The 15,957-nt window shown below is 49.1% G+C and overlaps 1 protein-coding gene across 1 annotated transcript in view; it reads left to right on the plus strand.

Moving 5' to 3' along the window:
* The first annotated feature begins 11,357 nt into the window (after positions 1-11,357).
* Positions 11,358-15,957, plus strand: part of LOC138567320 (caveolin-2-like) — a 64,770-nt gene continuing 60,170 nt past the window's right edge. Inside the window, exon 1 of the mRNA XM_069645406.1 lies at positions 11,358-11,958. Coding sequence (XP_069501507.1) covers positions 11,800-11,958 — 159 coding nt within the window. The 5' untranslated portion in view covers positions 11,358-11,799. The remainder of the gene's footprint in view (positions 11,959-15,957) is intronic.

The raw sequence follows: 15,957 nt of genomic DNA on the forward strand, positions 1-15,957 counted from the left end.
AGAGTTGGCTTTAACTTGGGTCTACATAGATAAAATATGGGGATCAATATGTGTCCATAAATAATCACTTTGGAACATCCACCCAGGAACAAAATTATCAGGATTGCGTTTTTTTGCACAAGTATGAATGGTATTTTTTGTATGCATGGGGATGAAAGTGTATGTAAGGAATGATATGTGAGATGTGAGCTTTTTCTGTTGATGTGATAAAATGTGTGTTCTTGACAACTGTTTTTTTTATAGATGTGTTATTAATATATTTGATATTCTCTTTTGTAAAAATGTTCTACAATTAAAATATGATCAAATAAACCTTAAACAAATGAATTCTGACATGCTGTCTTGTGTCTAAAACATACACCCTTTAAATAGGGTTGCTGTCTTGGAGGGGATTATGCAGCATCTTTTACGCATGAATTTACATGAATCAAGAATAGGAGGGTGTGCACTTATCTACGGATAACTGCAGTTTTGTTTAGCATCATGAGCCTGCAGCGTGGCTCAGGGTAAATACATGAGGACATGCGTTCACATAGAAAAAAACAGTTGTCCTTCAGTAGATGTGAACCTTTTGTTGGAGGCTTGGAATCCTTTCACTGGAAAAGTGCACCACAGCGGCCAGGCTATCAGAAAGGTCACCCAGTCACCCAGGAACAAGTTGTTTGGGGTGGCTGCAGGATTGTGCTCAAGGTGATTGAGAATAAAGTGTCTGGGGAAGTGTACCTGTTTTCTGCTGACCTGCCAGAGCTGCTTCCCTCGATGGACCCCTAATGAGCAAGTCACCCAGGTAACAGCAGGCGTGCAGGCCATGTCAGTGCAGGTGGGATGCTGGTTACTTGTTAAGAAGCTTTAGCTCTGGACTGGGCAACCAGTCTCTATTGTTCTTCCTTATGAAAGGCTTTGATAGATGTGGACCTCCTCTATAGCCCTTCTCTTTTAGAGACACTGGACCACTTGCAGTGGATCAGAGATTTGAATTTGAATGTTCACGCGTGGCCCTGCTCGATTGTCTGTGCCACCCATTTGTCCGATGTTATAGGCCTCCACTCCACAGGGGTGTGGAACCTGGGGCGGGGAGGGGGAAACTGCATCAGAGATTCATCGCATGGATGATCGAGAGCAGAGCATGTCTGAGCCCCTCTTGTTTCGTGCACCTCCTGAGGGCTTGCAAAAGGCCTAATGGTGGTACTTCAGGAAGGGGCTTGATGATGGTGATGTGTAATGCCTCTGGTAAAATGGGCAGGATCTAAATGTTATGGTCCCGGTTCCTTGAAATGCAACTCACATGGGCACAAAAAAAGACAAAATGTCACTCTAAGAGTCCATGGCCAAAGCAATGTTCATAAATGTTTGAAGGCCCTTCGGGGTGTTAGCTACCTCCTTTCTGAAGAACTCAATGAAGTAAAAGGCATGTCCATAACCCTGGCCATGACTTCTGGACATAAAAGTGTGGCCTTCATCTGGGCTGGTGGCATGGGACAGTTCTTTGGAAAAGTTGACAGAAAGCTGCATCAGCGTCATCTGTCGCAGAGTCCATGAAGTGTTGCCTGGCCATGGATCCCTCGTGGATGATTGCTCTAGCCACCTCCTGCTTATTCTCTGCATGTGTTCAACCAACTGTCGTATATGATGCCACACGTCTCTATCATATTCTCGGGACGATAGCTCAGCGGCAAAGTGCTCGCCTTGGAAGCAAGACAACATAAGCAACACAGGTTCGATCCCTGTGTCCGCGCTTAGAAACCTCTGGGTATTATGCGCGTTATAAATAACCCATCATATCATATCATTTTGTGTAACTATGGCCAATTCATTAGGGCCCCCGATGGTTAAAGAGGCTGTGAACAAAAATGTCCTGTCCATAGTCTCCATGATCATGACCCCTTTGTCCAATGGAGCCATCAGCTGTGAAACAAGATTTGCTCAGCAGAAGATCCTGAGGCGAACCTGGACCCGGTGATGGAGGAAGTTCAGGTATTCGGGGTGGTATCCGGGCTGCAGGTGAATACATCCAAATCGGTGTTATTTCCTCTGACGGAGGCGACGTCCCAATTCCGTGATACATGGGGATTCCAATGGCCCATGATCTACACAAGCTACCTGGGCATCTCTATTGCGTGGGATCCGCAGGTGGTGTACCATAATAACTATCTTAAGACCCTGCATAATGCTAGGTCGGTCCTGAGCAGGTGGAGCAGGTGGAGGAGGCTCCCACTGAACTTATATGGGCAAATATCTGTTGTTAAAATGACGCTGCTCCCGATATTTCTTTATATTTTCTTGAATGCCCCAGTAAGGGTCCCCGGGGAGTATTTTCGTAGTCTGAAAACCGAGATAACGCGATTTATATGGGCAGATAAACCGGCCAGGGTTTCGTGGGATAAGTTAATGGCCCCGGTGCCAGAGGGAGGCTTGGCGCTGCCGGATTTTGAAACATACTATGAGGTGGCGCAAGCTGGGTTCTTAGTTTACTGGCACAGATTACAGCATGATAGGAGTCATATAGAGGTGGAGAGGGCAGTGGCTGCGCCCAATCTGCTTCGGTCAGTTATTCTGCTAGCTCTGAGTCGTGTGCGATGCCCGAAGAATTTGGTGGAGGTGACGTGCAGAGCATGGATTAAATTGGAACAGAAGCAGGGGGGTGGGGTTCTCTATTCACCCCGGATCCCGGTAATGCATACACCGGGGATACCCATTACTAGGGAAAGAAGTTTTGTAGACATGATCAAAATATTGGGTATCACATGCTTTGGTGACTTGTTCCCTGAGGGTAGGTGATATCTTTGGGGGAATTGAGGGAGAGGGGGCCTCTTTCCGCCCTAGATGTTTTTTTTATACTTAAGACTCAAGGTGAGTCTTCGATCGGTGTTTGATACCTTCCCTGATCAGCCGTTGATATCTCCTATGTTAGATAAGGCACTTCAGGGCCTGCTAGGTAGACGTTTAACTACGGGATTGTTCTCACTGGCTATTCGGTCTAGGAGCACGGGAATATCCAGCCTGCGGGAAAAGTGGGAGAAAACATTGGGTAGGGAGATCTCAGAGGACACATGGAAATACTGCTGTGAGGGTATTCGAAAGGGGGCCATCAATGCTGGGTATAAGCTAATCCATTTTAAGTACATTCACCAATTCTATTATACCCCTGCCAAGCTCAGATAACTCTTTCCTGGAGGCCTTTGGGAGATGTAATAGGTGCAGCTCAGAAATGGCGAACTTTCTCCATGTTGCTTGGAGCTGTCGGAGTATACAATCCTTCTGGGAAGGAGTGTTTGGAATAATTGGGGGGATTATAGGCCAAATAATAGACCCTGACCCTATGGTGGGCTTGCTGGGCTACACTAAGGAGGTTCCCAGAGGAATGAGGAGATTGGTGACTGTGCTCCTAATTTTGGCTAAGCGAAGAGTGGCTATACTGTGGGGGGCGGGGCACGCTCCGAAGGTTTCGCAGTGGGAAAATTACATTTTGTATTGTAATGATAGGGAGTGTGGGTGGGGAACACTGAATAGGCAACGAAGTTGTGATACTGGCAATTGGGGGTGCGTATACACGCTACTTACTTCGAGGACCCATTTCTTCCGTTGGTGGGACATCGACGGTCGACGATGAAGGGGGGGTCTGGATGAACATTCTGGCTGATACGCATGAGTCCACGTATGAAGCCGTCTATAATGGGTCTGTCTTGGAGGATTACGCAGACTAATCAATGGTGGCAATGGTGATAACTGTCCGGACGATCTACACTCGTAGACTTGGTGATTGACAGTATTGTACGGTGTGTCAAGGGGGGGGTTGGGTGAATGATGGTATTTTGTTGATTGTATGTTGTTATGGATTGATAAATAAAATGTTTTTAAAAAAAGATTTGCTCAGCAGCGATGATGACCCCCTTGTCCAATGAAGCCATCAGTTGTGAGACAAGATTTGCTCAGCAGCGATGAGCAACAACTGTCAGAACAAGTCTGATCGAGGGTGGATGCAGAGACAGAGAGAAGCATCATCTGGGCACCTGTATTTCTTGACAGCATTTCTGTTTAAGGCAGGGTTAGCAAAAGGTGCTTATTATTTTTATTATAGTATTTATTGAGTAGGGACCGAGCTTTGGGAAGCAACAGAGCGCTTTGTAGGTCATGGGGGGAGGTACACAGCGAGGAAAGCAGATCTCATGTAATCAATACACAGGAGCAGGGAACTAACAGGACAGGTGGCGGGTGGGATGTTTGGGAAGAAGGGATCTACAAGCAAGCCTTGGGAGGAAAACATGGGGAACAGATCGCCCAGCAGCCTGAGGTTAGGCATGGAGGAGGTGTGGTCCTGGGTGTTAGGGAGGAGCCATTTCTTGAGCTGCCTCCTGAAATATAGAAGCGAGGGGGCGAGTCATGTGTTGCCATAGAGGAGATTCCAGAGTCTGGGAGAATCTGGGGGCGTAGACAGAGAAGGCCTGTCTTCTTGTTCTTTCCTTCCTGCAACGACCTGAATTTAGGTCTGCACATATCGTTGGTTCTGATGATGATTGTAGGCCTCTGGTGATGCTGCGCCTCTCAGCGAGGTAGCTTGAGGACTTGATGAGGGAATGCTTGTAGATGATGCAGCAGGAATTGAAGGGGATACGTGTTTGGAGCGGGAGCCAGTGCAGTTCAAGGAGAGTCAGTGGATTTGGTCAAATTTGAGGAGTCCTTTGGTGAGTCATGCTGCAGCATGTAGCAGAGGCGTAGACAGGGTAGGGCCAAAGTGGGCAAGGCCCACCCAAAATATGTAAATGCCCACTCAGCAGCACTGTGTGGGCATTTACAGATGGGCCCAACTTCATTAGCTTCGGGCCCCGCTTGTTAGACAATCCTGGCTACGCCTCTGACATGCAGGACACATCTCAGGTGCGCTAGGTTGGTTTCTGGAAGGTCTTACAAAAGGGCCTTGCCACCATCCAGGTGGGAGAGGACAAAGGCCTGGGCAGCAGATCAGAAGGTGTTTGCTGGGGCAATGAGCTTGATTTTCCATAGGAGGGAATGTTGGTACAAAGCCATTTGTGCCTTCCTATGTGTTCCTTGAAGGAGAGGTGTCTATGTAGAACCCAAGGGACTTGGCACCGGTGGTCAGTTGCGGTGTGAAGCCTTAGAGGTTCATATTGGAGAGCTACAACTGGATTTCAGGGTGTTCGGTGTTATTGGCGGTGAGGTGTTGGAAGACTTGCATGGCCACTGTTTTATCAAGGATCTCACCTAGGAAGGGAAGGTGGATGAGTTAACGTCACTGGAGCTCAGTGTTGGTTTCTTGAGAAGTGAGTGGATGTGTCTAGTCTTGAGGGTTGAGGGCAAGGTGTCTTGCATGAGGGGCTGTTGATGATTGCCTGGTAAGGGATGGGTGCTGGAGTCAGAAGGGTCTTGAGTACAGAGGCCAGGAGGATGTCATCAGTGAATAGTGTGATCTTGAGTGATGCTAGGGTGGAAGTCATGCCTTCTATGGCGAGTGTCTTGAAGGTTTTCCAGGTAGTGGTGGTTTTGTGATATTGGATGTGTGATGTGCTGTCAGTTGTGGCGTGGGCGCATCCTGCTGATCTTGTGGATGAAGAAGAGAGTTGATGACTGTGTTATGTTCAATGGAGTGGGGTGGGGAAAAGGTTCATGCAATTGATGATGGCTTTGAAGATGGTTCTGCTTTTGTGATTGGCCTTGGCTATGATGTTCTGGTAGTTTTTGGCCTTGGCAGTGGACATCAGTCATCTTCAAGTAGCACAGAGCTCCATGAGCAAGGCGAGGTTGGATGTACTGTGGGATTGTTGCCAAGTTATTATTTTGTTTTTTGATTGTTCTTTTGTTGAGGTTACGTACCTGAGCATAGCTGGGTGATTTGCAAACCCATGTCCCTCTTTGTATGAAGGATAGGCGGTAACCTTGCACTCATTACGCAACAAGCTCTTCCCTTCAGTTGACACTTCAAGGTTAGTGGGGCGTGTGGTGAATCTCCAGAGCTCTTCCTAAACACAGCATAATAGTCTTCCCTTTGCTCACCTTTTACTGCTTCTCCCACGCCCTCTGTCACCTATCCTCTTCTGGATAGGGGTAGGCCTCCACAGCGCTGTGGTCCTCCAAGTTATAGTTTGTCAGCTCCACTATCTTCTACTTCTTGATGCAATGGTAGAGCATGAGTGTTCAGCCCACTTGATGTCAATGGTCTCTGAATGCTGCGACTCTTATGATCCGATAAAGATAACAGGTCCAAAAAGGATGTAGATGTGTCTCCGGGACCCATTTCAGGAAAAGCTGACATGGTGTTTTAGCACGTGGTAGTAATTGTTGACCGCCTCTAAGCTAATCAGAATGCTCGGAATACACTCAAAATCTACTGTTGTCGACTGCATCGAAAACATTCTGATTTCAGAACTAGACAGGGGAAGAGCAGAAAGTAAGCTCACTACCAGCACTTGACACGTGATGTCTGCACTTACCCCTGCACTTGCCACCAGCTGGCCGTATTTTCACTTATTGTTATTTATTCTATTATCCCATGTACTGCACTGTCCCTCCCACTCCCCCCCCCCGAAGTTTCCCCCTTGGCATGCACTTGCGTGATCTGAATGACACCTGGCCTAGTAGGATTGTTGTCTGGACTTCCCTCTGTTCCCCCCCTTGCCTCGTCGCGCCTTGAAACACTTGTGTATAGGCGCGTTATAAATGCCATATCATATCATTCAAGAAACAGACATGCAATTTCCAGAAAATGTTATTTCAACAAGACTCTCCACCTTTCTATACTTCGAAAACATGTTTTCGATTTTTTTCACGGACATTTGTATATTATCAAAAGATCTTACGGGGGGAAATAGGCCCATTATGCCTAACGAATATTTCTAAATTGTACTTAATGTAACATCACGAAATTCTTAGAATATGTGAGAATATATGGTGCCAAAACCAGAGGTCTCCATTACAGCAGGCTTCCATTGTTAACCAATGCGAGGCTAGCAACAAGAATACTGCAGCAGTACTCCTATCAGAAGCGTCAGCCTCAAGAGAAAGCCTTCTCCAGTGCTGGAAAAGCTGGGTCACTGGAAAACACTCATTAACAAGCGCGTAATCTCAAGAGAAAACTGCAAATAATTAGGACTGCATTGCCTATAAATATGAAAAACATATACTCAGCCAATGCTGGAGATGGCCAGCTTAAGCCTGCCAACACCTTCTTGGGGACCATTGACAACCCAGAAGAAGAAGGTCTCAATCCTAAATATTCAACACGCTCCTTCTCAAACTCAACGTTTTTCAGGGTTTGCTGACAACTGAGTCACGTAGCACGATTCCAGGACCACTTGCGCATGGCGATGATGCTACTGAACCAAAACATAAACAGATACTGATACATTCTAAGAATACAATAGCACATTGACTACAAACATCAACAAGGAGAGAATCAGTGAAAGATTGTCACAGCATTAAATAAACCAAAAGGCATTTTGTCAGACTTGTAATGTACAAATAACCTTCAAAGGGTGATGTTCCTGTTTTAATCACACCCTGTACACAAAAGATGAAATCCAAACGAATGGAAATGACTACAATGTGCACAGATTCTCAAATATCCAAAATGTTGTTCATCAATAATAAAAGGATAGCACACCTTCATTGTTATATTAGTCAAGTGATTTTAATCAAATTCCTATCATTCACACGGGTGAAATTCCAATGTCTTTTGATGCAAAGAGCACTCAGATCCATAAGGACAGTTGGTCTCAACAACTGCAGAGTAAACTGGCCTACGCTATGTATGGGGGACGAGAGAGAACAGACGGTTTCCGGTAAAAACAACGTCATGAGGTGAGAATTTGACCCAGAAGGACTTTGTCTATGGGAGTCACCAGGAAGTGATTAAAAGACAGTGAGTGACATGGGTCACCTGGATAGTAAATAGTAGGTTGATGGCGGAAGCATCCCACACTTACCACTGCAAAAGTATTATAAACATCAAAATACTTGATTTGAGTTTCTTGATCATTTGGATGAATTGGTGTGGGTCACCTGGATGTCTGGGGATGACGTAGGTCTTCAGGAGCTAATTATGTAATGATGATCTGGTTCACTGAGGGACGAGGCAGCACAGAGTGTGCCTGCTAGTTAACACCTGTGCAGCAGGATCCCAGCCGGCCCATATGACTGGGGGTTTCCCAACAGCACTTTAAGATGAGCAGCAGCACCCTTGAGATGGATGGGGATGCAGATTAATACTCTTGCATCAAATCAATAATGACAACTCGATAGTTTGGCAAAGGGAGTCCGTTTAATGACAAGTACAAAAAACGGTAGTTCATGAATATCAGCAATCGCTCGATCTTCCTTCTCGCTTCAACTCCAATTCATTTCAGAAAAAACATAGTATTTATAACAAAAACTCGTCATTACTGACGTGTTGCTCTCAAAACTTAGCATGCAGTTTGATTGGTTCTAGGAAGGTAACTTTAATATAAGCACTATATTTGTATATGGTAACGGGGAGTGGGGATTGGATAAACACTGTCAGGTGGGGTATCTAAGCCCTTCCTTCTAAATGGCTACTGTAGACGTCATTAAAAGTATGACCTCTCATTGGTCCTGCTAACTATAGGACTGTAGATTACTTGGTCCACTATGATTGGGTTGGCATCAACTCCACTCACAATTTTCCACTTGCTTAGCATTGGGCAGAATAGCCGGCCAGGTGCAGGGAGATTGTCTGCAACCCCAGCTTCCCTCCAATTATTGCTGCAATCAATCATCACTTTAGTGGTCATGTGTCAATAATTTCTTTGTGGTTGGCCTTGAGACTGCTTCTTGGTCTGGAAAAGTTAAGGTGTCTGTGCATGGCACAGGTCCATGCGTAGGTGTGAAAGTTTCATCCCTTCATGCTCGTCTGTTCCCGTGATTTCGACACCGTGAAATTGTCTTAGTCGTCATGCAATTTCATGTATTTGATTTAATTCTGCCAGCCAACTGCCATCTGTGGCTTATCTTGACCTTTCTGAACAGGATACTCTGTTCTTCTTCTCATTAATTGTTTCCACTGTTGGTCTATTTCAGGCGATACGACCTTGGCTTCTTGGCACGATTTACCTTCGTCTGAGTTTCTCTCTGTCTTTAATTCTCGATTTGTTTACTGCAAAGCTCTCCTCTTGAGACCTTTAGTAACCGTTGGTTGATTCTGCTCTTGTGCATAGTTGAAGTATACTTATATAAAGTGCTCCTTTTGAGGTAGATATGTATAGGTGGCGCTTGCCGCAATCTATTTTACTACTAAGCATAAGCAAGCCTCACGATTTCTTGATTCTTGCAGTTCCTTGCATATGTACACGTTTAAACTAACTGAATATCTTCATTGCGCTTATGGCATAATTTCTGAGATCTTGACATCAATTATTTCACTTTAGGCTCAGGATGTCACTTATCCATGGTGTTTCGTCTCTTTAACCTTTGGTTGTTTCTGCTCTTGTGCATAGTGGAAGTATACTTATATTAAGTGCTCCTTTTCAGGTAGATATGTATAGGTGGCGCTTGCCGCAATCTATTTTACTACTAAGTATAAGCAAGCCTCATGATTTCTTGCTTCTTGCGGTTCCTTGCATATGTACATGTTTAAACTAACTGAATATCTTCATTGCGCTTATGGCATAATTGCGGACATCTTGACATCAATTATTTCACTGTATGCTCAGGATGTCACTTATCCATGGTGTTTCATCTCTTTTCATCATTCACAGGTCGGCATATCTTCTATATGTAAGTCAGTCCGGGTTCTTGTGACGTCACCATTCGTCTTCCTTCAGTATCTTTTCAGCTTTGTCGGGTATTACATTCTGGCAATCTTCATTCTGTCTCATTTGTCAATATGGTTTTCTCAATGGGTACCTTACTGTCCAGGTTTTCTTAGGTATCAGTACATCAATAGGTGCTGTTCTCTGATAGGTACTGGACAGAACCCAACTGCAGCTCTCTGCTGGTTTATTTGTTCATCATATGTCACATATTTCCGCGTGAACGTTCGTGGTACTTCAAAATGGGCAGTTGGAGTGTGAATCGAGCTTCGCACCTCCTCTACACACCTGTGGGGAAAATGTGCGGCCTAGTCTTACTCTATTCCTGCTTGGTCTAAATTAGTACACATTCTTACCCTCACAGGTTGGCCTGGGTAGGAACTAGTGCTGCTAAGAACACACCCTAAAGCCTAAAGTCACGCGTTGAACCCTTGCAGTGCTGACTCGTGCTTACATCATTCTAAGGTAACGAAAGTGGTGTTCTGTGGCTCAACCTTTGTTGTTTTGGCTATCTATTGATGCACGTTCTGGAATAAACGGAAAGGGATTGATACAATAAATAAACGCCAGTTTGTTGAGTATTAACACCCATTAGCCAAGCTCCTACTGCACTTGCATCTAATTTGTTGTGTTGGCACTCTCCATATTAGCAACTAACTAAAGACTTGGGGCCTAATTCATGGAACTTTTAGTGCGGTGCAAAGTGACTTTGCTTCTGGTTCACAAAGCGGTGAAAAGTAAATTTTTTGCAGAGCAAAGTCACTAGGCACTGCAAAAGTACACTTTGCACTGCGCTAAATGGGCCTAATTCACCAAAAAAGCACAACGTCTGCGCTACTTAGTGCTTTTATTTTAATTAGGCCCATTTAGTACGGTGCAAAGAGTACTTTTGCAGTGCAAAGTGACTTTGCACCGCAAAAAATACACTTTGCACTGCTCTGTGAATTAGGCCCGGTTCAACGTGTTTGTCGGCAGTGCAAAGTCACTTTCCGCGCTATACGGTCCTTCAGGGGCGTTGCTAGGGGGGGGGGCAAAGGGGGCTATAGCCCCTGATCTTTTGGTTGTAGCCCCGGATAGAATCTCAGGAGCTACAGCCAAAAGTCTAGGTAGCCCCCAGTCCCAACAGTTCCGACATTAGCCTAGCCCCGGGTCTTTTCCAGACCTAGCAACTCCCCTGCGGTCCTTGATTAAGGGCCTTAATGAGCACGAAAAACGCAGACAGCTTCTAGTTACATGTGTATTTAGGGACGTTATGGAAATGGCTGAAGCCGTATTGGCAGAAGTGCACATTTACAAGACCACCTACTTTTTCTTTACGTTAATTGCATAACTTTAAAGATTACGATTAGACACTACGTTTTTTTTTTATTTCAAACCGTGGTGTTGACTTGACCATTTGGAAATAGTTTTACATAAATATGTACTAATTACAATGAATGTAATGGGAGATGCCAGATCCCATGCCAGTCGAGCCCGGCGCTGCCATATTTAACCCAGCCGCTCCCACAGTTGTCCCTCCATGTCTGACATGGGTGTCAAAGTCGTGCCGTCCCGAAAAGACACGGGAGACTGTAACTGGACCCACTCTGAGAATAGAGGCGAACCCAGGCCACCAAAGGGGAGAGGGGCGATGCAGGAGGGAAGGGAACTCGAAAGAGGGATACAGTAAAAAGTGAGCCCGCGAGAGGCTACGCAGCGCGAAAGGCGAGGTGAGAGAAGACGCCAGAAGAAGGCACGAGACGAGAGACAGTAAGAGAGAGTGGCTGTGGCAGAGGGAGCGGGTTAGAAAGTGAGACAGCTGTCATAGTATAGGCCGGGTGGGCCATCGGAAGAAGCTCGAGCTGGGTGCAAGTCTCTCATCACTGCAGCCACTTCCGGTCCACTCATCGAACGAGAGGGTCACAACACCTGGGAGCGCCAGAGGGCCAGCACGCACAGCTGCTTTGGACGGGAATTGGCAACTGCTGCAGTCGGCCAACCACCTGCACCCTTGTTTCTGGGACTATACCCCCAACTAAGGATGATGAGCGGCGACCACTACACCGAGTGCAACATTGACTCCGACGAGCAAGACCTCAAACCACAGCGGACTGCCCCTCCACCGCCTCCCCCGGCAGGGGCAGAAAAGCCCCCCGTGCCGGCGAACAGAGACCCTCGCGGCATCAACGACTACCTCAAGGTAAATATGGAAACATGGGGTACAGGGAAACGAGGAGGCAAGCAGCATACATCAGTATAACACATCCCTGAGAACCAGCTCACACGTGTGATGCTTACAACAGTCACAGCGTTACCTGAAAATATACTAAACCTATGTATAGTTTGTTCTTATTTACTAAATGGGCATTTCTTGTACAATGCCCCAATCCTCCTGCAGCGTACCCGCCTGTACAAAGGTGTATTTTACAATATCAGTTACAAATAATCCGCATTCGATTTATGCCTCAATTCCGAGGCCTCTCCCATGTCCTCAGAAAGCCGGTGGTTCACTCCTGTCCTTTGCCACCTAGATAGTGACAGCACAGCCGCTTCTGGGTGGCGACGCCTGCCGCTGCCGCATTTAGAGGGAATGAGGCCGGGTCTCACTCGTCTGTAAAGTGGTCAGACATTACACACTGGCTATCGCTCCAGGAGGTGCTGTCACACCCTTCCCTTCACACCCCAACCTAAGCACCCCCCCCCCCCCGGTCCCTGGTTTAAAAATAGCCCATGTGGTTTCTGGGCTCATCAAGGCAGTGACGCACGCTTGACGCATCGAACACCCTCCAAATCCCCCTGACTGGTGCAAAAACAGGAATTCTGCTCAAATGTATTAGCAGAATTAGAGCAAAAATAAAGAGTCTTTGGGGCAAGTGGCTTGTTTGAACGCAAAGCTCACACACACTGTTGGCAGAGCACAATATCTGGCAGACAGGAACCCGAAGGGGAAAAGTCTTGGGGGCATGTGGCTTTATTTATTTATTTATTTTTACACTTGTAGAGCGCACTAAGACCGTGAGCATCGAGGCGCTGTTTGCAGCATTAAACACATATGTTAGGACATTAGAGACAGGTGAATAGTTCAAACCAGGGCCATGGACTGAGAGAAGAGCAGTGTCTTGAGGTGTTTCAAAAGGTCCAGTCATACACCTGGCTTGATTAAACAGATGCTCACGTGCAACTTGGTTGAGCGCAGACATACAAAAGCCCTTTAATTCCTTGTCAAATTCCTTAGCACGCTTTGGGCAAAGAAGAGAAGTTTTTGGGACATGCAGCTTGCTCCCACACGACTTGCTTGAGCACAATAGCTGCCACACATGACCACGTGAATTTCTTCATAAATTGAGAAGCACACTTTGAGTGAAGGGGGAAAGTCTTTGGGGCATGCAGCTTGATTGAACAAATGCTCACACATGACATGGTTGAGTGCAAAAGACACACACAGAGGCCGATTCATGGAATAATTAGCGCGGCGCAAGTGGGCAAAAACGTGCGAATCACAGTGCAAGTGCGAAAATCGCACGAAAAGCAGCGCACATCGATTCATGGAAGGCCGTGCGCGAGAAAACCAGCGGATGTGCGATAAAAAAGTGCGCGGCGCACGTTGGCGCACAGGCCATCTAACTGCGTGCGCCAGGTCACAGCGAATATCGCACAGGCCACAGCGAAAATCGCACATAGCGCGGCGCACGCAACAAAAGTAGGCCGAACACGGGCGTAACACTCGGAATGGGGAACAACTTGCCAAAACGTGGGCGTCACGGGGGAAGTACAGGGCACAAGTGCGCGGAACGCCCACACGCTCGCCTACAACACGTATTCATGGAATAGAATAGGGCAAAAAAGCGCACACTCAAACCAGCGCACAGGCACAAACACGACCGCCACAAGAAAGCAGGCGGTAGCGTCTCTGCGGCTGTAAGAAATGTGCGCCAAAAGGTGCGCCAACAAATAGCACCTATATACTGCCATGATGAATGTCCTATACTGTGGCCCTCCAGGACAAATGACGTGCAAAGGGGTACCCACAAACACGGACACCCGCTGACAAAAAATACGTGTGCGTGTATACCGGGGTGCGCGGGAAGTCTCACACGCGATTTGGCCGGGTACGTGGATTTCAGGGGTGCGCAGGAAGTTCCACACGCGATTTGGCCGTGTACGTGGATTTCAGGTGTGCGCGGGAAGTTCCACACGCGATTTCAGCAGGGTATGTGTATTTCATGGGTGCGCGGGAAGTTCCACACGCGATTTCATCAGGGTACGTGTATTTCAGGGGTGCGCGGGAAGTTCCACACGCGATTGGCCCAGTGCGAGCAGGGTACGTGTATTTCAGGGGTGCGCGGGAAGTTCCACACGCGATTTCAGCAGGGTATGTGTATTTCAGGGGTGCGCGGGAAGTTCCACACGCGATTTCATCAGGGTACGTGTATTTCAGGGGTGCGCGGGAAGTTCCACACGCGATTGGCCCAGTGCGAGCAGGGTACGTGTATTTCAGGGGTGCGCGGGAATTTCCACACGCGATTTCAGCAGGGTATGTGTATTTCAGGGGTGCGCGGGAAGTTCCACACGCGATTTCATCAGGGTACGTGTATTTCAGGGGTGCGCGGGAAGTTCCACACGCGATTGGCCCAGTGCGAGCAGGGTACGTGTATTTCAGGGGTGCGCGGGAAGTTCCACACGCGATTTCATCAGGGTACGTGTATTGCAGGGGTGCGCAGGAAGTTCCACACGCGATTGGCCCAGTGCGAGCAGGGTACGTGTATTTCAGGGGTGCGCGGGAAGTTCCACACGCGATTTCAGCAGGGTATGTGTATTTCAGGGGTTCTGGGGAGTACCACACGTGAATTGGCCGTGTGGGTCCTCCCAGGTGTACGATCCACAACCTCACGGCCCCTGCAGGCAGCCCACACCACGGGGGACTACCCTGCACCCCTGCTCATGTCCCGCAGGCAGCCCATCCACCATGGGCATGCCCCCCAGCCAACCCACATGTCACCTTGCACTACTGATCAACAATGCATGTCTCCCACCACCCCCACCCCCCAGCCACCAGGGGCACCCACCACCAGGCCCCCACTCATGTCTCCCACCACCCCACCCCCCTGCCACCATGGGCAGCCTCCACCAGGCCCCCACCCATGTCTCCCACCACCCCCACCCCCCAGAAGTGCAGGGGCACCCTCCACCAGGCCCCCACTCATGTCTCCCACCACCCCCACCCCCCTGCCACAATGGGCAGCCTCCACCAGGCCCCCACCCATGTCTCCCACCACTCCCACCCCCCAGCAGTGCAGGGGCACCCTCCACCAGGCCCCCACTCATGTCTCCCACCACCCCCACCCCCCAGCAGTGCAGGGGCAGCCTCCACCAGGCCCCCACCCATGTCTCCCACCCCCCCCACCCCCCTGCCACCATGGGCAGCCTCCACCAGGCCCCCACCCATGTCTCCCACCACCCCCAGCAGTGCAGGGGCACCCTCCACCAGGCCCCCACTCATGTCCCCCTGCACCCCCACCCCCCAGCATCCAGGGTCACCCTCCACCAGGCCCCCACTCATGTCTCCCACCACCCCCACCCCCCCAGCAGTGCAGGGGCAGCCTCCACCAGGCCCCCACCCATGTCTCCCACCACCCCCACCCCCCAGCCACCAGGGGCACCCTCCACCAGGCCCCCACTCATGTCTCCCACCACCCCCACCCCCCTGCCACCATGGGCAGCCTCCACCAGGCCCCCACTCATGTCCCCCTGCACCCCCACCCCCCAGCATCCAGGGTCACCCTCCACCAGGCCCCCACTCATGTCTCCCACCACCCCCACCCCCCAGCAGTGCAGGGGCAGCCTCCACCAGGCCCCCACCCATGTCTCCCACCACCCCCACCCCCCAGCAGTGCAGGGGCACCCTCCACCAGGCCCCCACTCATGTCTCCCACCACCCCCACCCCCCTGCCACCATGGGCAGCCTCCACCAGGCCCCCACCCATGTCTCCCACCACCCCCACCCCCCAGCAGTGCAGGGGCACCCTCCACCAGGCCCCCACTCATGTCTCCCACCACCCCCACCCCCCAGCAGTGCAGGGGCAGCCTCCACCAGGCCCCCACTCATGTCTACCACCACCCCCACCACCCAGCCACCAGGGGCACCCTCCACCAGGCCCCCACCCATGTCTCCCACCACCCCCACCCCCCAGCAGTGCAG

This window comes from Ambystoma mexicanum, chromosome 2p, assembly GCF_040938575.1.
Source record: "Ambystoma mexicanum isolate Mex_15411 chromosome 2p, UKY_AmexF1_1, whole genome shotgun sequence".
NCBI lineage: Eukaryota > Metazoa > Chordata > Amphibia > Caudata > Ambystomatidae > Ambystoma > Ambystoma mexicanum.